At 37.9% G+C, this 23326-nt stretch overlaps 1 protein-coding gene and 1 long non-coding RNA gene across 2 annotated transcripts; both read left to right on the top strand.

The window, feature by feature from the left end:
• LOC124013250 (tripartite motif-containing protein 29-like) lies at positions 1–22502 on the top strand. The gene is made up of 6 exons (XM_046327510.1): positions 1–116; positions 7524–7685; positions 14284–14397; positions 21758–22055; positions 22183–22231; positions 22417–22502. Exons 2-6 carry the CDS (start codon positions 7585–7587, stop codon positions 22500–22502), a joined length of 648 nt encoding a protein of 215 aa, XP_046183466.1. The 5' UTR covers positions 1–116; positions 7524–7584.
• A 38-nt stretch (positions 22503–22540) lies between these two features.
• On the top strand, positions 22541–23317 carry LOC124013014. The gene is made up of 3 exons (XR_006834803.1): positions 22541–22679; positions 22781–23047; positions 23273–23317. It is a non-coding gene; the product is annotated as an uncharacterized LOC124013014 (long non-coding RNA).
• The last annotated feature ends 9 nt before the right edge of the window (positions 23318–23326 follow it).

Here is a 23326-nt window from a genome sequence, read left to right as displayed (position 1 = left end):
TCTCCTTCTGTCTGTCTTCCTCGTCTCCCCTCTAGAACAGCATCTTAGGTTTCAACCCTTGAATTATAACCGTGTCAGTACATGCTCCAGCCTACTCTGAATGCAGCAGGGAAATGGTAAGTCAACATGTTTTATAAAAGTGCAGTGGTGGAATTAGTACTCAATTGTTATACTTGAGTTAAAGTAAAGATACCTTAATAGAAAATGACTCGAGTAAAAGTGAAAGTTACCCAGTAAAATACTACTTGAGTAAAAGTCAAAGTATTTGGTTTTAAATATAATTAAGTATCAAAAGTAATTGGAATTGCTGAAATGTACTTAAATATCAAAAGTAAAAGTACCATTTCAAATGTCTTATATTAAGCAAACCAGACGGCACAATTGTATTTTATTTATTTATTGGCGGATAGCCAGGGGCACACTCAGACATAATTTACAAACGTAGCGTTTGTGTTTAGTGAGTCCGCCAAATCAGAGGCAGTAGAGATGAACAGGGATGTTCTCTTGATAAGTGTGTGAATTTGACCATTTTCCTGTCAAAATGTAACAAGTAGTTTTGGGTGTCAGGGAGAATTTATGGAGTAAAATGTACATCGTTTTCTTTAGGAATGTAGTGAAGTAACAACACTGTACACCACTGTAAAGTGTCAGGTGAATATATGTTTGATGACTGGCAGGTAGGCTGATTCTTATTCAAACTGGAAAAGACTTTAGGACTCACAATGTCGTAACAATTGCGATTCCTCTCAGGTCATTTGAACAGTTAAAAATCAAATGGCCCACATCTCGAATGATGACAGATTTGTAAGGAAGATTACAAAAAGGGTTTTATTTGTTCTTAGCATACATGAAACAATTGTCAGATGTTAATGTTATTTTTGTTACATACTTGCAAACTGTCTGGCAGCGTTCCAGGTACTTTTTTTTGCAGTTGTGCTGCGAGTCTCAGGAGATTGCAACATGATAATATGTCACATGAATGGGTTTCCTGACATGATACATACTTCATGCATTGTGAGATGTGATACTGTTCGTAAGCAGAAAAAGACCATCTGGAACGCCATCTTTCTCTCAATATAGTTGTAAGTCTAACCCCCTCACATTCAAATCTGGACCAGAGCCAGTTACACTGCTTTTTAAAAATGATTCCCCTCTAATCAGGGACTGATTTAGACCTGAGACACCAGGTGGCTGTCATCAATTATCAGGTAGAACAGAAAACCAGCAGCAGTCCAGTCCTCGTAGGGTAAACATTGAATACCCATGACCCCTAATCAATTGCTATAGCTACATGTGAGGTTAATAACTGTGCACACAATCCTAATAGACCAACCTCTTCATGGACTACATTTGAACATTTTTGTATTTTAGGGCCTGGGGTATTCAAATCTTGAAATGGGCCTGTGTTCTCTTCTACCTGATGATTGACTGCACCCACCTTGTGTCCCAGGTCTAAATCAGTCCCTGATAGAGTGGAAGAATGGGACGAGAAGCAGTGGAAGAGGATTTGAGGTTCAGATTTGATTTGAGGGTTTTAGGGCATGAACTGGTATAGTCAGATTTAATTAAAACATAGTTATTTTAACAATTCTGGTTATGCATCTTGTTGCCATTCATCCAACGACACCTCAACTTGCTTTCCACACCCTCACTGCAGAGACATTTTCTCATGAAATCATGTGACTTATAGTTAGAACATTCCTGTAAATGCACCCTGCTACAAGCAGGAAACAAGTTATGGACAAACCAGAAATATGACATATCTGTTTGATAGCAAACCTAGATGATAAGATGAACTGTCATCTTTTTGGTTAACCACATTGGAACATTCTAATCTTTAAGGACATGAACTGGCAGAGCAGGTTTAAATAAAGTATAGTGCAATTGTTTTCTGGAAGGTGTACCCATGGTGATAGGAGGGACAGGAGGCAGACTAAGGGCAGGACAGCCACCTGAGGACAGTATGCACTGTTCTGTGTCAGATAAATATGGCCTACAATGGCGGAGTGGTAGACTGTCTATAAAAAAATGTGCTCTACAATTGTTAACTATGATTTCATAAAGAAATGCCTGACATGGAAATGATCAACTAAATCACGTGATGATGGTGCACCTTTACAAGTAGTCCATCTAAATCAACTGATTTATCACACTAGACTAATACAGCAGCCATCAGCATTACATTATCAGAGTACTGAGGCAGCGCTGGACAGATACCTTCATTTGTTAAGACACTCTTATTTATGTGTCTACTGTAGTCTACTGTGATCATTGCAGAGTCCAGTCCATGTTTTCATTATACTGATAACTGCTGTACTGTAGTCTACTGTGATCATTACAGAGTCCAGTCCATGTTTTCATTATACTGATAACTACTGTAGTCTACAGGGATCATTAGAGGTCCAGTCCATGTTTTCATTATACTGATAACTACTGTAGTCTACAGGGATCATTACAGAGTCCAGTCCATGGTTTCATTATACTGATACCTACTGTAGTCTACAGGGATCATTACAGGGGTCCAGTCCATGTTTTCATTATACTGATAACTACTGTAGTCTACAGGGATCATTACAGAGTCCAGTCCATGGTTTCATTATACTGATACCTACTGTAGTCTACAGGGATCATTACAGAGTCCAGTCCATGGTTTCATTATACTGATACCTACTGTAGTCTACAGGGATCATTACAGAGTCCAGTCCATGGTTTCATTATACTGATACCTACTGTAGTCTACAGGGATCATTACAGAGTCCAGTCCATGGTTTCATTATACTGATAACTACTGTAGTCTACAGGGATCATTACAGAGGTCCAGTCCATGTTTTCATTATACTGATACCTACTGTAGTCTACAGGGATCATTACAGAGTCCAGTCCATGGTTTCATTATACTGATAACTACTGTAGTCTACAGGGATCATTACAGAGGTCCAGTCCATGTTTTCATTATACTGATAACTACTGTAGTCTACAGGGATCATTACAGAGGTACAGTCCATGTTTTCATTATACTGCAATCAGTATTCCAATCCATGTTTTATTAATGCACTAGTTAGCTACAGGTGTAGTGAACAATGATGGGAGATTCTCAATTAGAAAAAGTTTGTCCTGTCCTCCATCTTCCTTTCAAAAATACCTGGAAACCGATAAGCAGTCAATTATTGTGACGTTATTCCCCTGAAAGAGGGGAGATATGTGAAATGATTCACACTGACATGTAGCACCAGTGACAGAACATACCCATTTGACATGTTTAAAACCGCAGTATTTTGATCACATTTTGATCAGGAATCAAGATAAGACCCAGATGCAGACTGTCGAAGTAACAAAGTTTATTATAGCAACAGGGGCAGGCAATGACAGGTCAAGGCAGGCAGGGGTCGATAATCCAGAGTAGAGGGGCAAAGGTACAGGACGGCAGACAGGCTCAGGGTCAGGTCAGGCAGAGGTCGGTAATCCATAGGTGGGGCAAAGGTACAGGATGGCAGGCAGGGTCAGGGGCAGGCAAGGGTCAAAACCAGGAATGCGAGAAAAAGAGAGACTTGGGAAAAGCAGGAGCTGAGAAAAACGCTGGTTGACTTGATAAACAAGTCGAACTGGCAACAGACAAACAGAAAACACAGGGGATAATGGGTAGATGGGCAACACCTGTAGGGGGTGTAGACAATCACAATGACAGGTGAAACAGATCAGTTTTTGACCATTTTAATGTAGGCCTATGAGGAGGACAGGCCATGTCGAGATGTTCATATTGAAACATCTTTTTTTTTCGTAACTTGTTTGATAAGATTAGTACCGATTTTCTCAGGGGACCTCACATGGGGCCCAACCCCAAGTTTGGGAACCACTGTACTAACCTCTGTCTCCTCTGCTTCCTCCTGCATACATTGCCTGTATCAGCCTCAACACGGAGTGCCACATCACTCTTTCTCAGTAGCCTACTCTCTGTAAAGTTATTATGACAACTTAGTATGTCTTTTTGCTCCTGCTGAGATAGGATCTGTTTAACGTTAGCTTCTTACTTCATGCTTCTAGCTGGCTAAGTAACATTATCCAGAGCCCTTCAACGTTCCTGTAATAAAAGTCTCTGCCGGTATCTAGCCACCTGGCTGACATATCCATAAAGCAACTATTTACCAGTCGGTTTTTGTTTGAGTGATGTCCGTAGTCATCGCAGGGTTAGCGGGAAAGTTTAAATGGCCTTTTTTTCTGGCATCTCGCAAACATTACGATAGCTTGTTGTACACTTAATTCAATCATTTTATTTACTACTACTAACCTATCGAGGAGAGATTCCACCTTCCTCTTGCTTGCTGAATGTAAAATAGGGGAGTTTGAAAGGAGAGTGAGAGAGGCGTGATGGTGTAATCAAAATATCATACACCGTATGTGTAGCCTGCTAATGTACCTTTCTGGACCTTGTAAACTGTCGAGAATAAACTCATAACTGATCCAAATGGTTGCATAATCAGGCCTAGGTTGTAAGCTGTTATTTCTGCATGATCATCAAAACAGGATGTTTGAGCAGTTATTCAAATTAGCCTACATAACTGCAGTTTACAGCCCTAGGCAATAAATGAGTACTCACTTGATAACAATAATGAATTCTTTATTGCACTGTGTTGCAGCTTAGAATAATTGTCATGATTAAAAACATAGGCCTAATCAATTGTGTAGTTTTGTGTGTCTGGGACTGCAGAACGCATCAGGAGGAACGCCCAGGTCTGCCATTTCATAATCTGATAACTTTATCGCACATTAACAGGTAAATGTTTATATTCCCTACTATTTAGTTAATGAATGGCCTAATATCTAGCTAATATGTAGCTTCTTACTCTGGCTACACATCTCTAACCTCTGTCTTCCAGCTGTTCCCGTGCGCAATAGGCTAGTCTACACAAGCCTCTCGGCTAGTCCTCCTCACGTGAAATCCCAGGAAAACATATAGGCTACAAAAGCAATACGACATTAATATTAAAAAATATATATATGATAGACCTAATAGCCTTTTTGTGGAGAAAAGCAGGCTTTCTCTTTCTCTGAGCAGGCTCTCAGCAAAAAAAGAAACTTCCCTTTTTCAGGACCCTGTCTTTTAAAGATAATTCATAAAAATACAAATAACTTCACAGATTTTCATTGTAAAAAGGGTTGTTCAAAAACAATTAATGAACCTGCACAGCTTACAGAAGGTAGGCAATTAAAGTCACAGTTATGAAAACTTAGGACACTAAAGAGGCCTTTCTACTGCAGGCAATTTCAACGCTGTGCGTTACAGGGAAGACATCCTCCCTCCTCATTTGGTACCCTTCCTGCAGGCTCATCCTGACATGACCCTCCAGTATGACAATGCCACCAGCCATACTGCTTGTTCTGTGCGTGATTTCCTGCAAGACAGGAATGTCAGTGTTCTGCCATGGCCAGTGAAGAGCCCGGATCTCAATCCCATTGAGCACGTCTGGGACCCGTTGGATCGGAGGGTGAGGGCTAGGGCCATTCCCCCCAGAAATGTCCGGGAACTTGCAGGTGCCTTGGTGGAAGAGTGGAATAACATCTCACAGCAATAACTGGCAAGTCTGGTGCAGTCCATGAGGAGGAGATGCACTGCAATACCTAATGCAGCTGGTGGCCACACCAGATACTGACTGTTACTTTTGCTTTTGATCCCCCTGTAACAGCGTTCTTCGTTTGTTGAAAGAGAGTCGGACCGAAATGCAGTGTAGTGGTTACTCATGTCTTTAATGAATAAAAATAGCGATACATGAAATAACTATACAAATACAAAACAACAAACGGAACGTGAAACCTATTACAGCCTATCTGGTTTAACTACACAGAGACAGGAACAATCACCCACGAAATACACAGTGAAACCCCGGCTACCTAAATACAGTTCCCCATCAGAGAAAACAAGAATCACCTGACTCTGATTGAGAACCGCCTCAGGCAGCCCAGCCTATACTAGACACACCCCTAATCAACCACAATCCCAATGCCTACCAAAAAACAATACGACAATACAATAAACCCATGTCACACCCTGCCCTGAACAAATAATTAAAGAAAACACAAAATACTAAGACCAAGGCGTGACACCCCCCCTTTGTTTAGGGACAGATTATTCAATTTCTGTTAGTCACATGTCTGTGGAACTTGTTTAGTTTATGTCTCAGTTGTTGAATCTTGTTATGTTCATGCAAATATTGTTAAGTTTTCTGAAAATAAACACAGTTGACAGTGAGAGGAGGTTTCTTTTTGCTGAGTTTAGTTTCTAAATGTAAATAGGCCTATAGGCCTTTTCTTACACCTGCACTGTTGGAGCTTGTAGCTTTAGAATGTCACTGTACCCTGCAATTACATCTGTGACCCTGTGCATGTGATTAACAAAGCTAATCTAATCTAATGGAAGTCCAGTCCATGTTTTCATTATACTGATCACAGATACACTAAGTACTCCAGTCCATGTTTTCATTATACTGATCACTGATACACTAAGTACTCCAGTCCATGTTTTCATTATACTGATAACTGATGCACTAAGTACTCCATTCCATGTTTTCATTATACTGATGCACTCAAAGTTCCAATCCATGTTTTCTTTATGCACTAGTTGAACTACAGAGCTAGTGAACAACAATGTATATATGTTACCCCACAATGGTTTCTGTCAATTTCAACAAAAGATATAAGAAACACTGACCTACATTCACCATAAGATAATAGAACATGACGAGGGAGAAAACAGTGTATTGTAGTTTTTACCAATGCATTTGTCACTAAGTGGTTTGGACTACAAAACACCAGCATAAACCCCCAGAGCAGGGAAGCAGTGTTTTTATGTCTAAAAGGTTTCTTCAATACACATCTTATCAAAGCCCTTATAGGGAATTTCAATATCATCATGATAAACCATATCTCTTCTTATTTATATATGCTATGGAAAAATACTGTACATTGCTGTTTTCAAAAAAATAAATGTTTATACATTTTAGATTTTGTTCATAAACATTTTATTCAGCCTATAGGGCTTTTCCTAATTGCATCCGGTACCAAATGCTTTACTGTCACGGCCTGACCTTAGAGATCCGTTAATTCTCTATTTGGTTAGGTAAGGGTGTGACTAGGGTGGGTAATCTATGTTTTCTATTTCTTTGTTGGCCTGGTATGGTTCCCAATCAGAGGCAGCTGTCTATTGTTGTCTCTGATTGGGGATAATATGTAGGCAGCCTTTTCCCACCCGTTGTTTGAGGGATCTTGTTTTTGTGTAGCTGCCTGTGAACAGCCCAGAACGTCACGTTTCGGTTTCTTCTGGTTGTTTTTGGTGAGTTGCATATTTATTAAACATGTGGAACTCTAAGTACGCTGCACCTTGGTCCATTCATTCAGACGACCGTGACATTTACAGAATGTCATTATAATGTCAATTTTAAATCCCCAGTACAGCAGGTCAACAGTAGGCCTACTCTGCTTTTGTGTTTTAAACGTTTTAATATAATGGTGTTTACTCTTCTAATTTACAGATTGATATGGGACTAGATTAGTCCTCTTCAGGATTGTGAGGCCTCCTCTCTGAGAGTTATAATGAGTCATCAGGGGGCTGAGGGTGGTGACATCCCTAAAGAAAGACAGAAGGATGGGTCAACAAACAAGGATCTTGATGAGACCATGGACCCTGATATGAGGTGTGTTTTTGTGTTTTTGGTGAACACTTTTAGATCCTATGCTATAATTATGTAATAGATTTACATGATGATTTTTGCCAAAATACAACACACCTCTCAAATATCTAGTAATATGTTCATATGATTTCTATGAAGGATACTGAGTTACTGCATAGTACATAGAACATTTTATTCTAAGGGAAACCTAGTCAGTTGCATAGCTGAATGAATTCAACTGAAATGTGTTTTTCACATTTAACCCAACCTCTCTGAATCAGAGAGGTGTGGGGGGGCTGCTTTAGTCAACATCATGTCATCGCACCCAGGGAGCAGTTACTGTTTGGGTTTTAATTGCCTTCCGCAAGGGCATAAAGGCATATTTTTCCACACTGTCGGCTCGGGGATTCAAACCAGCAACCTTTCAGGTTAAAGGCCCAAAGCTTTTAACCACTAGGCTACCTGCCTCCCCTATAGTCACCCTAAGCATGATGGGATGTTTTAATTCTTTTAATTCTAATCAATATAGTTGGTGTAAATAACGGTGAAATCATGGGCCAGTGGAAGTGCAAATCAAATGTTGTTGGTCACATGTGTCGAATACAACGGGTGTAGACTTTACCGTGAAATGTCGAATACAACGGGTGTAGACTTTACCGTGAAATGCTGAATACAACGGGTGTAGACTTTACCGTGAAATGTCGAATACAACGGGTGTAGACTTTACCGTGAAATGCTGAATACAACGGGTGTAGACTTTACCGTGAAATGCTGAATACAACAGGTGTAGACTTTACCATGAAATGCTGAATACAACGGGTGTAGACTTTACCGTGAAATGCTGAATACAACGGGTGTAGACTTTACCGTGAAATGCTGAATACAACGGGTGTAGACTTTACCGTGAAATGCTGAATACAACGGGTGTAGACTTTACCGTGAAATGCTGAATACAACGGGTGTAGACTTTACCGTGAAATGCTGAATACAACGGGTGTAGACTTTACCGTGAAATGCTGAATACAACGGGTGTAGACTTTACCGTGCAATGCTGAATACAACGGGTGTAGACTTTACCGTGCAATGCTGAATACAACGGGTGTAGACTTTACCGTGAAATGCTGAATACAACGGGTTGTAACTACGTTCCTCTGTTGTATGAAGAGAGTCAGACCGAAATGCAGCGTGTAGGTTACTCATGACTTTAATGAAGATAAATGCGGTACATGAAAATAACTGTATATGAAAACAACAAACGGAACATGAACTAATTACAGCCTATCTGGTGACTAACACAGAGACAGGTACAAACACCCACAAAATACAACGCGAACTCAGGCTGCCTAAATACGGTTCCCAATCAGAGACAATGATAAGCAGCTGACTCCAATTGAGAATCGCCTCAGGCAGCCAAGCCTAACTAGACACACCCCTAATCATACACAATCCCAATTACTACAAACCCCAATACGAAAACACAACATATAAACCCATGTCACACCCTGGCTTACCCAAACATATACCAAAAACACAAAATATAATGACCAGGGCGTGACACGTGTGTAGACTTTACTGTGAAATGCTGAATACAACGGGTGTAGACTTTACTGTGAAATGCTGAATACAACAGGTGTAGACTTTACTGTGAAATGCTGAATACAACGGGTGTAGACTTTACCGTGAAATGCTGAATACAACGGGTGTAGACTTTACCGTGAAATGCTGAATACAACGGGTGTAGACTTTACTGTGAAATGCTGAATACAACGGGTGTAGACTTTACTGTGAAATGCTGAATACAACGGGTGTAGACTTTACCGTGAAATGCTGAATACAACGGGTGTAGACTTTACTGTGAAATGCTGAATACAACGGGTGTAGACTTTACCGTGAAATGCTGAATACAACAGGTGTAGACTTTACTGTGAAATGCTTACTTACGAGCTGTACAATTTAAAAAAGATAATTAAAAACAACAAATAAATTAAAATATTCAGACTCATCCTGTTTTCCACATTTAGTTACGATACAGCCTTATGCTAAAATGGTCTAAAATGGCTTATTTGGTTCCTCATCAATCTACATACAATACCCCATAATGATAAAAGGAAAACAGATTTTTATCCTTATTTATCTAACTATTCAGACCCTTTGATTTGAGATTCAAAATGGAGCTCAGGTGCATCCTGTTTCCATTGATCATCCTTGAGATGTTTCTAGAACTTGATTGGAATCCACCTGTGGTAAATTCAATTGATTGATCATGATTTGGAAAGGTACACACACCTGTCTATATAAGGTCCCATAGTTGGCAGTGCATGTCAGAGCAAAAACCAAGCCATGAGGTCGAAGGAATTCCCCGTAGTGCTCAGAGACAGGATTGTTACGTGGCACAGATCTGTGGAAAGGTACCAAAACATTTATGCATCATTGAAGGTACCCAAGAACACAGTGGCCTCCATCATTCTTAAATGTAAGAAATCTGTAATCAACAAGATACTTCCTAGAGCTGGCTGCCCGGACAAACCGAGCAATCGGGGAGGAGGGCCTTGGTTAGGGAGGTGACCAAGAAGCTGATGGTCACTGTGACAGAGCTCCAGACTTCCTCTGTGGAGATGGTTGTCGTTCTGGAAGGTTCTCCCATCTCTGCAACACTCCACCAATCAGGCCTTTATGGTAGACTGGCCAGACGGAAGCCACTACTCAGAAAAAAGGAACATGACAGCCCGCTTGGAGTTTGGCACCTAAAGGACTCTCAGACCATTAGAAACAAGATTCTCTGGTCTGATGAAATCAAGATTAAACTCTCTGGCCTGAATGCCAAGCGTGACGTCTGGAGGAAATCTGGCACCATCCCTATGGTGAAGTATGGTGGTGGCCGAATCATACTGTGGAGATGTTTTTCAGCAGCAGGGACTGAGAGACTAGTAAGGATCGAGGGAAAGATGAATGGAGCAAAGTACAGAGAGATCCTTGATGAACACCTGCTTCAGGGCGCTCAGGACTACAGACTGGGGCAAATGTTCACCTTCCAACAGGACAACAACCCTAAGCACACAACCAAGACAACGCAGGAGTGGCTTCGGGACAAGTCTCAATGTCCTTGAGTGGCCCAGCCAGAGCCCGGACATGAACCCGATCTAACATGTCTGGAGAGATCTGAAATTAGCTGTGCAGCATTGCTCCCCATCCAACCTGACAGAGCTTGAGAGGATTTGCAGAGAAGAATGGGAGAAACTCCCTAAATACTGGTGTGACAAGCTTGTAACATCATACCCAAGAAGACTCGGGGCTGTAATCGCTGCCAAAGGTGCTTCAACAAAGTAGTGATTAAAGTGTCTGAATACTTATGTAAATGTGATATTTCTGTTTTTTATTTTTAATGATTTGCTAAAATGTCTAAACTTGTTTTTTTCTTTGTAATTATGGGGTATTGTGTGTAGATGAGGAAAAAATCCAATTGAATCAATTTTAGAATGAGGCTGTGAAGGGGTCTGAATACTTTCCAAATCCACTGTACAGGGAATACCAGATCAATGTGGAGCTATATACAGGGAGTACCAGCACCAGATCAATGTGGCGCTCTGTACAGGGAGTACCGGGTCCAGATCAATATGAAGCTATACACAGGGAGTTTCAGTACCAGATCAATGTGCAGAAGTACAGGTACTTGAGGAAGAGACACTACATAGCCAAAAGTTTATCTCATTCCAAAATAATGGGTATTAATATGGAATTGGTCCCCTCTTTGCTGCTATAACAGCCTCCACTCTTTTGGGAAGGATTTCCACTAGATGTTGGATTATTGCTGTGGGGACTTGCTTCCATTCAGCCACATAGATTATAGTGAGGTCAAGCACTGATGTTGGGCGATTGGGGATCTCAGTCTACGTTCCAATTCATCCCAAAGGTGTTCGATGGGGTTGAGGTCAGGGATCTGTGCAAGCCAGTCAAGTTCTTCCACACCAATCCCGACAAACCATTTCTGTATGAACCTCGCTTTGTGCACGGAGGCATTGTCATGCTGACACAGGAAAGGGCCTTCTCTAAACTATTGCCACAAAAGTGGAAGCACAGAATCGTCTGGAATGTCATTATATGCTGTAGATTTCCTTTCACTGGAACTAAGGGGCCTAGCCCGAACCATGAAAAACAGCCCCAGACCATTATTCCTCCACTATATTTTACAGTTGGCATGATGCGTTGGGGCAGGTAGTGTTCTCCTGGCATCTGCCAATCCCAGATTTGTCCGTCGGACTGCCAGATGGTGTAACGTGATTCATAACTCCAGAGAAAGTGTTTCCACTGCTCCAGAGTCCAATGGCGGCACGCTTTACACGACTCCAACCGACCCTTGGCATTGCGCATGGTGATCTTAGGCTTGTGTGCGGTTGCTCGGCCATGGAAACCCATTTCAAATAAAAATCTAATCAAATCAAATGTATTTATATAGCCCTTCGTACATCAGCTGATATCTCAAAGTGCTGTACAGAAACCCAGCCTAAAACCCCAAACAGCAAGCAATGCAGGTGTAGAAGCACGGTGGCTAGGAAAAACTCCCTAGAAAGGCCAAAACCTAGGAAGAAACCTAGAGAGGAACCAGGTTATGTGGGGTGGCCAGTCCTCTTCTGGCGGTGGAGATTATAACAGAACATGGCCAAGATGTTCAAATGTTCATAAATGACCAGCATGGTCGAAAAATAATAAGGCAGAACAGTTGAAACTGGAGCAGCAGCACGGCCAGGTGGACTGGGGACAGCAAGGAGTCACCATGTCAGGTAGTCCTGGGGCATGGTCCTAGGGCTCAGGTCCTCCGAGAGAGAGAGAGAGAAAGAAAGAGATAAGTAGAGAATTAGAGAACGCACACTTAGATTCACACAGGACACCGAATAGGACAGGAGAAGTACTCCAGATATAACAAACTGACCCTAGCCCCCCGACACATAAACTACTGCAGCATAAATACTGGAGGCTGGTCAGGAGACACTGTGGCCCCATCCGAGGACACCCCCCGGACAGGGCCAAACAGGAAGGATATAACCCCACCCACTTTGCCAAAGCACAGCCCCCACACCACTAGAGGGATATCTTCAACCACCAACTTACCATCCTGAGACAAGGCTGAGTGTAGCCCACAAAGATCTCCGCCATGGCACAACCCAACGTGGGGCGCCAACCCAGACAGGATGACCACATCAGTGAATCAACCCACTCAGGTGACGCACCAATTCCAGGGACGGTATGACAGAGCCCCAGTAAGCCAGTGACACAGCCCCAGTAAAAGGGTTAGAGGCAGAGAATCCCAGTGTAAAGAGGGGAACCGGCCAGGCAGAGACAGCAAGGGCGGTTCGTTGCTCCAGAGCCTTTCCGTTCACACTCCTGGGCCAGACTACACTCAATCATATGACTCACTGAAGAGATGAGTCTTCAGTAAAGACTTAAATGTTGAGACCGAGTTTGCGTCTCTGACATGGGTAGGCAGACCGTTCCATAAAAATGGAGCTCTATAGGAGAAAGCCCTGCCTCCAGCTGTTTGCTTAGAAATTCTAGGGACAATTAGGAGGCCTGCGTCTTGTGACCGTAGCGTACGTGTAGTTATGTACGGCAGGACCAAATCAGAGAGATAGGTAGGAGCAAGCCCATGTAATGCTTTGTAGGTTAGCAGTAAAACCTTGAAATCAGCCCTTGCTTTGACAGGAAGCCAGTGTAGGGAGGCTAGCATGAGTAATATGATCAAATTTTTAACTGACTGAAGTTTATTTAGTGCTTTATCCGGGTAGCCGGAAAGTAGATCATTGCAGTAGTCTAACCTAGAAGTGACAAAAGCATGGATTCATTTTTCTGCATCATTTTTGGACAGAAAGTTTCTGATTTTTGCAATGTTACGTAGATGGAAAAAAAGCTGTCCTTGAAATGTTCTTGATATGTTCTTCAAAAGCGAGATCAGGGTCCAGAGTAACGCCGAGGTCCTTCACAGTTTTATTTGAGACAACTGTACAACCATTAAGATTAATTGTCAGATTCAACAGAAGATCTCTTTGTTTCTTGGGACCTAGAACAAGCATCTCTGTTTTGTCCGAGTTTAAAAGTAGAAATGAAACTAGTTCTTGTGCTGATGTTGCTTCCAGAGGCAGTTTGGAACTCAGTAGTGTGTTTCAAGCAAGGTCAGACGATTTTTACACACTATGTACTTCAGCACTCGGCGGTCCCATTCTGTGAGCTTGTGTGGCCTACCACTTCGCGGCTGAGCCATTGTTGCTCCTAGACGTTGCCACTTCACAATAACAGCACTTACAGTTGACCGGGCAGCTCTAGTAGGGCAGAAATTTGACGAACTGACTTATTGGAAAGGTGGCATCCTATGACGGTGCCATGTTGAAAGAGCAGTCTCTTACGTTCTATGTTCTACCTGGAAAAGTCAATAAGTCCCAATAATGATTGTTTATTTATGTAGTTGGCAAGAATAAGAGAAGCTAAAATTCACATTATGGTGATTCAGATCATTATTATGTGGAGGAGAGGAATATAATAAATGTTTGTTTTATTGTATTTGCTTTGTATGTTTAGTATTTAGTGTTCTATTCATTTTTGTGTGTTTTGCATGACTGTCTTGTACTACTAGGGGCCAATCAGAGAGAGCAGAGTCTATTTCCTCTGGTTTTCTATCAATGAAGACTGACAAATCTATGGATTACCCTGTTCATTTCAAAGGAGAAGACTCTCTACGAAACAAAGGGTGAGATTCTGATGTGCAGCCAGCTGTAAATACAGGTCTATGTTGTAATAATGCTGACCTCATGAAATAAAAGATCTGTGACTTATTGTAAAGCAAATATACACATCATGATAACAGATAGTTATAGGAAGGTTACCATGTTTTATATTATCATGATAACAGATAGTTATAGGAAGGTTACCATGTGTTATATTATCATGATAACAGATAGTTCTAGGTAGGTTACCATGTGTTATATTAGCATGATAACAGATAGTTCTAGGTAGGTTACCATGTGTTATATTATCATGATAACAGAGAGTTATAGGTAGGTTACCATGTGTTATATTATCATGATAACAGATAGGTAGGTTACCATGTGTTATATTATCATGATAACAGATAGGTAGGTTACCATGTGTTATATTATCATGATAACAGAGAGTTATAGGTAGGTTACCATGTGTTATATTATCATGATAACAGATAGTTATAGGTAGGTTACCATGTGTTATATTATCATGATAACAGATAGGTAGGTTACCATGTGTTATATTATCATGATAACAGATAGGTAGGTTACCATGTGTTATATTATCATGATAACAGATAGTTATAGGTAGGTTACCATGTGTTATATTATCATGATAACAGATAGTTATAGGTAGGTTACCATGTGTTATATTATCATGATAACAGATAGGTAGGTTACCATGTGTTATATTATCATGATAACAGATAGGTAGGTTACCATGTGTTATATTATCATGATAACAGATAGTTATAGGTAGGTAGGTTACCATGTGTTATATTATCATGATAACAGATAGGTAGGTTACCATGTGTTATATTATCATGATAACAGATAGTTATAGGTAGGTTACCATGTGTTATATTATCATGATAACAGATAGTTATAGGTAGGTTACCATGTGTTATATTATCATGATAACAGATAGTTATAGGTAGGTTACCATGTGTTATATTATCATGATAACAGATAGGTAGGTTACCATGTGTTATATTATCATGATAACAGATAGTTATAGGTAGGTTACCATGTGTTATATTATCATGATAACAGATAGTTATAGCTAGGTTACCATGTGTTATATTATCATGATAACAGATAGTTATAGCTAGGTTACCATGTGTTATATTATCATGATAACAGATAGTTATAGGTAGGTTACCATGTGTTATATTATCATGATAACAGATAGGTAGGTTACCATGTGTTATATTATCATGATAACAGAGAGTTATAGGTAGGTTACCATGTGTTATATTATCATGATAACAGATAGTTATAGGTAGGTTACCATGTGTTATATTATCATGATAACAGATAGGTAGGTTACCATGTGTTATATTATCATGATAACAGATAGTTATAGGTAGGTTACCATGTGTTATATTATCATGATAACAGAGAGTTATAGGTAGGTTACCATGTGTTATATTATCATGATAACAGATAGGATAACAGGTTACCATGTGTTATATTATCATGATAACAGATAGGTAGGTTACCATGTGTTATATTATCATGATAACAGATAGGTAGGTTACCATGTGTTATATTATCATGATAACAGAGAGTTATAGGTAGGTTACCATGTGTTATATTATCATGATAACAGATAGGTAGGTTACCATGTGTTATATTATCATGATAACAGATAGTTATAGGTAGGTTACCATGTGTTATATTATCATGATAACAGATAGTTATAGGTAGGTTACCATGTGTTATATTATCATGATAACAGATAGGTAGGTTACCATGTGTTATATTATCATGATAACAGATAGGTAGGTTACCATGTGTTATATTATCATGATAACAGATAGGTAGGTTACCATGTGTTATATTATCATGATAACAGATAGTTATAGGTAGGTTACCATGTGTTATATTATCATGATAACAGATAGGTAGGTTACCATGTGTTATATTATCATGATAACAGATAGGTAGGTTACCATGTGTTATATTATCATGATAACAGATAGGTTACCATGTGTTATATTATCATGATAACAGATAGGTAGGTTACCATGTGTTATATTATCATGATAACAGATAGTTATAGGTAGGTTACCATGTGTTATATTATCATGATAACAGATAGTTATAGGTAGGTTACCATGTGTTATATTATCATGATAACAGATAGTTAGGTTACCATGTGTTATATTATCATGATAACAGATAGGTAGGTTACCATGTGTTATATTATCATGATAACAGAGAGTTATCATGATAGGTAGGTTACCATAGGTTACCATGTGTTATATTATCATGATAACAGATAGGTAGGTTACCATGTGTTATATTATCATGATAACAGATAGGTAGGTTACCATGTGTTATATTATCATGATAACAGATAGGTAGGTTACCATGTGTTATATTATCATGATAACAGATAGGTAGGTTACCATGTGTTATATTATCATGATAACAGATAGTTATAGTAGGTTACCATGTGTTATATTATCATGATAACAGATAGGTAGGTTACCATGTGTTATATTATCATGATAACAGATAGGTAGGTTACCATGTGTTATATTATCATGATAACAGATAGTTATAGGAAGGTTACCATGTGTTATATTATCATGATAACAGATAGGTAGGTTACCATGTGTTATATTATCATGATAACAGATAGGTAGGTTACCATGTGTTATATTATCATGATAACAGATAGGTAGGTTACCATGTGTTATATTATCATGATAACAGATAGGTAGGTTACCATGTGTTATATTATCATGATAACAGATAGGTAGGTTACCATGTGTTATATTATCATGATAACAGATAGTTATAGGAAGGTTACCATGTGTTATATTATCATGATAACAGATAGTTATAGGTAGGTTACCATGTGTTATATTATCATGATAACAGATAGGTAGGTTACCATGTGTTATATTATCATGATAACAGATAGTTATAGGAAGGTTACCATGTGTTATATTATCATGATAACAGATAGGTAGGTTACCATGTGTTATATTATCATGATAACAGATAGGTAGGTTACCATGTGTTATATTATCATGATAACAGATAGGTAGGTTACCATGTGTTATATTATCATGATAACAGATAGGTAGGTTACCATGTGTTATATTATCATGATAACAGATAGTTATAGGAAGGTTACCATGTGTTATATTATCATGATAACAGATAGGTAGGTTACCATGTGTTATATTATCATGATAACAGATAGTTATAGGTAGGTTACCATGTGTTATATTATCATGATAACAGATAGGTAGTTATATATTATCATGATAACAGTAGGTTTACCATGTGTTATATTATCATGATAACAGATATAGGTAGGTTACCATGTGTTATATTATCATGATAACAGATAGGTAGGTTACCATGTGTTATATTATCATGATAACAGATAGTTATAGGTAGGTTACCATGTGTTATATTATCATGATAACAGATAGTTATAGGTAGGTTACCATGTGTTATATTATCATGATAACAGATAGTTATAGGTAGGTTACCATGTGTTATATTATCATGATAACAGATAGTTATAGGTAGGTTACCATGTGTTATATTATCATGATAACAGATAGTTATAGGTAGGTTACCATGTGTTATATTATCATGATAACAGATAGTTATAGGTAGGTTACCATGTGTTATATTATCATGATAACAGATAGGTAGTTATATATTATCATGGTAGGTTACCATGTGTTATATTATCATGATAACAGATAGGTAGGTTACCATGTGTTATATTATCATGATAACAGAGAGTTATAGGTAGGTTACCATGTGTTATATTATCATGATAACAGATAGGTAGGTTACCATGTGTTATATTATCATGATAACAGATAGGTAGGTTACCATGTGTTATATTATCATGATAACAGATAGTTATAGGAAGGTTACCATGTGTTATATTATCATGATAACAGATTATAGGTAGGTTACCATGTGTTATATTATCATGATAACAGATAGTTATAGGTAGGTTACCATGTGTTATATTATCATGATAACAGATAGTTATAGGTAGGTTACCATGTGTTATATTATCATGATAACAGATAGTTATAGGTAGGTTACCATGTGTTATATTATCATGATAACAGATAGGTTATAGATAACAGTAGGTTACCATGTGTTATATTATCATGATAACAGATAGGTAGGTTACCATGTGTTATATTATCATGATAACAGATAGGTAGGTTACCATGTGTTATATTATCATGATAACAGATAGGTAGGTTACCATGTGTTATATTATCATGATAACAGATAGTTATAGGTAGGTTACCATGTGTTATATTATCATGATAACAGATAGGTAGGTTACCATGTGTTATATTATCATGATAACAGATAGTTATAGGTAGGTTACCATGTGTTATATTATCATGATAACAGATAGTTATAGGTAGGTTACCATGTGTTATATTATCATGATAACAGATAGGTAGGTTACCATGTGTTATATTATCATGATAACAGATAGTTATAGGTTTACCATGTGTTATATTATCATGATAACAGATAGTTATAGGTAGGTTACCATGTGTTATATTATCATGATAACAGATAGGTAGGTTACCATGTGTTATATTATCATGATAACAGATAGTTATAGGTAGGTTACCATGTGTTATATTATCATGATAACAGATAGGTAGGTTACCATGTGTTATATTATCATGATAACAGATAGTTATAGGATAGGTTACCATGTGTTATATTATCATGATAACAGATAGGTAGGTTACCATGTGTTATATTATCATGATAACAGATAGTTATAGGTAGGTTACCATGTGTTATATTATCATGATAACAGATAGTTATAGGTAGGTTACCATGTGTTATATTATCATGATAACAGATAGTTATAGGTAGGTTACCATGTGTTATATTATCATGATAACAGATAGTTATAGGTAGGTTACCATGTGTTATATTATCATGATAACAGATAGATTACCATGTGTTATATTATCATGATAACAGATAGTTATAGGTAGGTTACCATGTGTTATATTATCATGATAACAGATAGTTATAGGAAGGTTACCATGTGTTATATTATCATGATAACAGATAGGTAGGTTACCATGTGTTATATTATCATGATAACAGATAGGTAGGTTACCATGTGTTATATTATCATGATAACAGATAGGTAGGTTACCATGTGTTATATTATCATGATAACAGATAGTTATAGATAACAGAAGGTTACCATGTGTTATATTATCATGATAACAGATAGGTAGGTTACCATGTGTTATATTATCATGATAACAGATAGGTAGGTTACCATGTGTTATATTATCATGATAACAGATAGGTAGGTTACCATGTGTTATATTATCATGATAACAGATAGGTAGGTTACCATGTGTTATATTATCATGATAACAGATAGTTATAGGTAGGTTACCATGTGTTATATTATCATGATAACAGATAGTTATAGGTAGGTTACCATGTGTTATATTATCATGATAACAGATAGTTATAGGTAGGTTACCATGTGTTATATTATCATGATAACAGATAGTTATAGGTTACCATGTGTTATATTATCCATAACAGATAGGTAGGTTACCATTATATTATCATGATAACAGATAGAGGTTACCATGTGTTATATTATCATGATAACAGATAGTTATAGGTAGGTTACCATGTGTTATATTATCATGATAACAGATAGGTAGGTTACCATGTGTTATATTATCATGATAACAGATAGGTAGGTTACCATGTGTTATATTATCATGATAACAGATAGTTATAGATAGGTAGGTTACCATGTGTTATATTATCATGATAACAGATAGGTAGGTTACCATGTGTTATATTATCATGATAACAGATAGTTATAGGTAGGTTACCATGTGTTATATTATCATGATAACAGATAGTTATAGGTAGGTTACCATGTGTTATATTATCATGATAACAGATAGTTATAGGTAGGTTACCATGTGTTATATTATCATGATAACAGATAGTTATAGGTAGGTTACCATGTGTTATATTATCATGATAACAGATAGGTTTATATATTATCATGATAACAGATAGGTTACCATGTGTTATATTATCATGATAACAGATAGGTAGGTTACCATGTGTTATATTATCATGATAACAGATAGTTATATATTATCATGATAACAGATAGGTTACCATGTGTTATATTATCATGATAACAGATAGGTAGGTTACCATGTGTTATATTATCATGATAACAGATAGTTATAGGTAGGTTACCATGTGTTATATTATCATGATAACAGATAGTTATAGGTAGGTTACCATGTGTTATATTATCATGATAACAGATAGTTATAGGTAGGTTACCATGTGTTATATTATCATGATAACAGATAGTTATAGGTAGGTTACCATGTGTTATATTATCATGATAACAGATAGGTAGGTTACCATGTGTTATATTATCATGATAACAGATAGGTAGGTTACCATGTGTTATATTATCATGATAACAGATAGGTAGGTTACCATGTGTTATATTATCATGATAACAGATAGTTATAGTAGGTTACCATGTGTTATATTATCATGATAACAGATAGGTAGGTTACCATGTGTTATATTATCATGATAACAGATAGGTTACCATGTGTTATATTATCATGGTAGGTTACCATGTGTTATATTATCATGATAACAGATAGGTAGGTTACCATGTGTTATATTATCATGATAACAGATAGGTAGGTTACCATGTGTTATATTATCATGATAACAGATAGTAGGTTACCATGTGTTATATTATCATGATAACAGAGAGTTATAGGTAGGTTACCATGTGTTATATTATCATGATAACAGATAGTTATAGGTAGGTTACCATGTGTTATATTATCATGATAACAGATAGTTATAGGTAGGTTACCATGTGTTATATTATCATGATAACAGATAGTTAGATAGTTTATATTATCATGATAACAGATAGGTTTACCATGTGTTATATTATCATGATAACAGATAGGTAGGTTACCATGTGTTATATTATCATGATAACAGATAGTTATAGGTAGGTTACCATGTGTTATATTATCATGATAACAGATAGTTATAGGTAGGTTACCATGTGTTATATTATCATGATAACAGAGAGTTATAGGTAGGTTACCATGTGTTATATTATCATGATAACAGATTAGGTAGGTTACCATGTGTTATATTAGCATGATAACAGATAGTTAGGTTACCATGTGTTATATTATCAGGCCATTATGTGTTAAACTGAACTGATGAGGTTATTTTGATCAATGTGTTTGATACCTGTCATTTACAATTCCCATCAAGGCCAGTAGATGTATCCTGTGATATCTGCTCTGAGGTCCAAGCTGTGAAGTTCTGTCAGTCCTGCAGTGTGTCCTACTGTGAGACCCACATCAGACAGCACTATATAATACCTAAACTACAGAAACACACGCTGGTGGATGTGACTGGAGACCTGGTGCAGAAACTCTGTCAACATGACTACAGTCCTCTGGAGGTGTTCTGCAGGACAGACCAGATGCTGATCTGCAGTCAGTGTGCAGAGACAAACCACAAAGGACATGATACCACCATCCTTGAGATAAAGAAAGCAGGAAGACAGGTTTGTTTTCATTCTCTTCATTGAACGATGTACAGTATTTGATCGATAAGGAGGGGTTGGTGTCAAGAGAAAAATAACATTTGCTTCACAGAAAAAGGTGGTTATAGGTCTTTCTTTCTTTTCACAGCATAAGAGTTTTGATGGAGACCAGCACACAGCGCTGTCCTCAGATGATGGTAGGTATGGAAAGACAGAGTAAACTGACCCAAACAACATTATTTAATTTAAATAAACATTTAAGAGGATACATTTAGTAAGATATCAATAGTTGTCTCTTAACTGCTGTGATGAATAGTACACATTTGTTTTGGTATTTTTATTTTCAATAGTGTGTTTTTTTCTCTCGTTATTCCTTCACCAGTGCTGCCCCCTCCTGGTGACATCCAGGTCCTGTTGCCGACGTCAGACTCTGTGTCTCTGAGCTGGAGTTCTCCTCAGGGGGGTTAAAAGACCACACAAGTTCAGGGTCACTTGGAAATGTGACGGGGGAAACAAGCTCATCAATAGTGAGAGGCGGGTATAATCTTAAAATCAGCAGTCTCCAACCTGGTGAAAAGTACCAGTTCAACGTGGCTACAGAGGGAGACGATGGAAGACAAAGCAGATGGATCTCTGTATCCACAGGTAAAGAGTTTGGTTTTAGTCATGTTTTACTGACATACTTTGTTGTTTTTTAAGAGATATGTTATGGATCTTCTTAAAACAAATCATGATTTTCGTTCCAGTGGTTCCACCCAGAGACTTAAAGGTAGACCATTTGAAAGAAACCTCCTTCAGTCTCCACTGGACCAAGGCTGAAGGGATGGAGAAAGTTCCACAACGCTTCCTCATATCCTACTGCAGCCCAGGAACAGACCTCCATGCAGAGAATACTGAAGACTGCCACACATCATTCTCAAACCTGCAACCTGGTACTGAGTACACTGTTAGTGTCTCTACTGTGCTGAAGAATGGGGAACAGAGTGAACCAGTCTCTACAACCATCTGCACTAGTAAGAGATCTACCTCACCTTGTTACAGCTCTATACCAGTAATCAGAACAGACATGTTGTTACATTACAAATCAACTATGGTTGTGACTTCTGTTTTTAACTTATTTCTTCCTAAATCAAAAGCAATTACAGACATGTTTATCCCTGGACTTATTTTACTTTTTCCTACTGTAATATATTTCTAGAGTTAAACTATAGCGTTGACAATAATGTATTTTCCCTTAGTACTTCCTGCTCCAGACCAGCTGACTGTTGACTCAGTGGACACCAGATCAGCTG

Source organism: Oncorhynchus gorbuscha, linkage group LG24 (genome assembly GCF_021184085.1).
Source record: "Oncorhynchus gorbuscha isolate QuinsamMale2020 ecotype Even-year linkage group LG24, OgorEven_v1.0, whole genome shotgun sequence".
In the NCBI taxonomy this organism is placed as follows: Eukaryota; Metazoa; Chordata; class Actinopteri; order Salmoniformes; family Salmonidae; genus Oncorhynchus; species Oncorhynchus gorbuscha.
Note: the sequence above shows the minus strand (reverse complement) of the source record. Positions and strands in the feature narration are given on the sequence as shown.

What these genes read in the sequence shown, in the direction of transcription:
- LOC124013250 (XM_046327510.1), top strand. Translation starts at nt 7,585, where the DNA reads ATGAGTCATCAGGGGGCTGAGGGTGGTGACATCCCTAAAGAAAGACAG. An exon ending in ACCATGGACCCTGATATGAG is followed by an intron (nt 7,686 to 14,283) that starts GTGTGTTTTTGT and finishes TTGTACTACTAG; the next exon opens with GGGCCAATCAGAGAGAGCAG. An exon ending in GACTCTCTACGAAACAAAGG is followed by an intron (nt 14,398 to 21,757) that starts GTGAGATTCTGA and finishes ATTCCCATCAAG; the next exon opens with GCCAGTAGATGTATCCTGTG.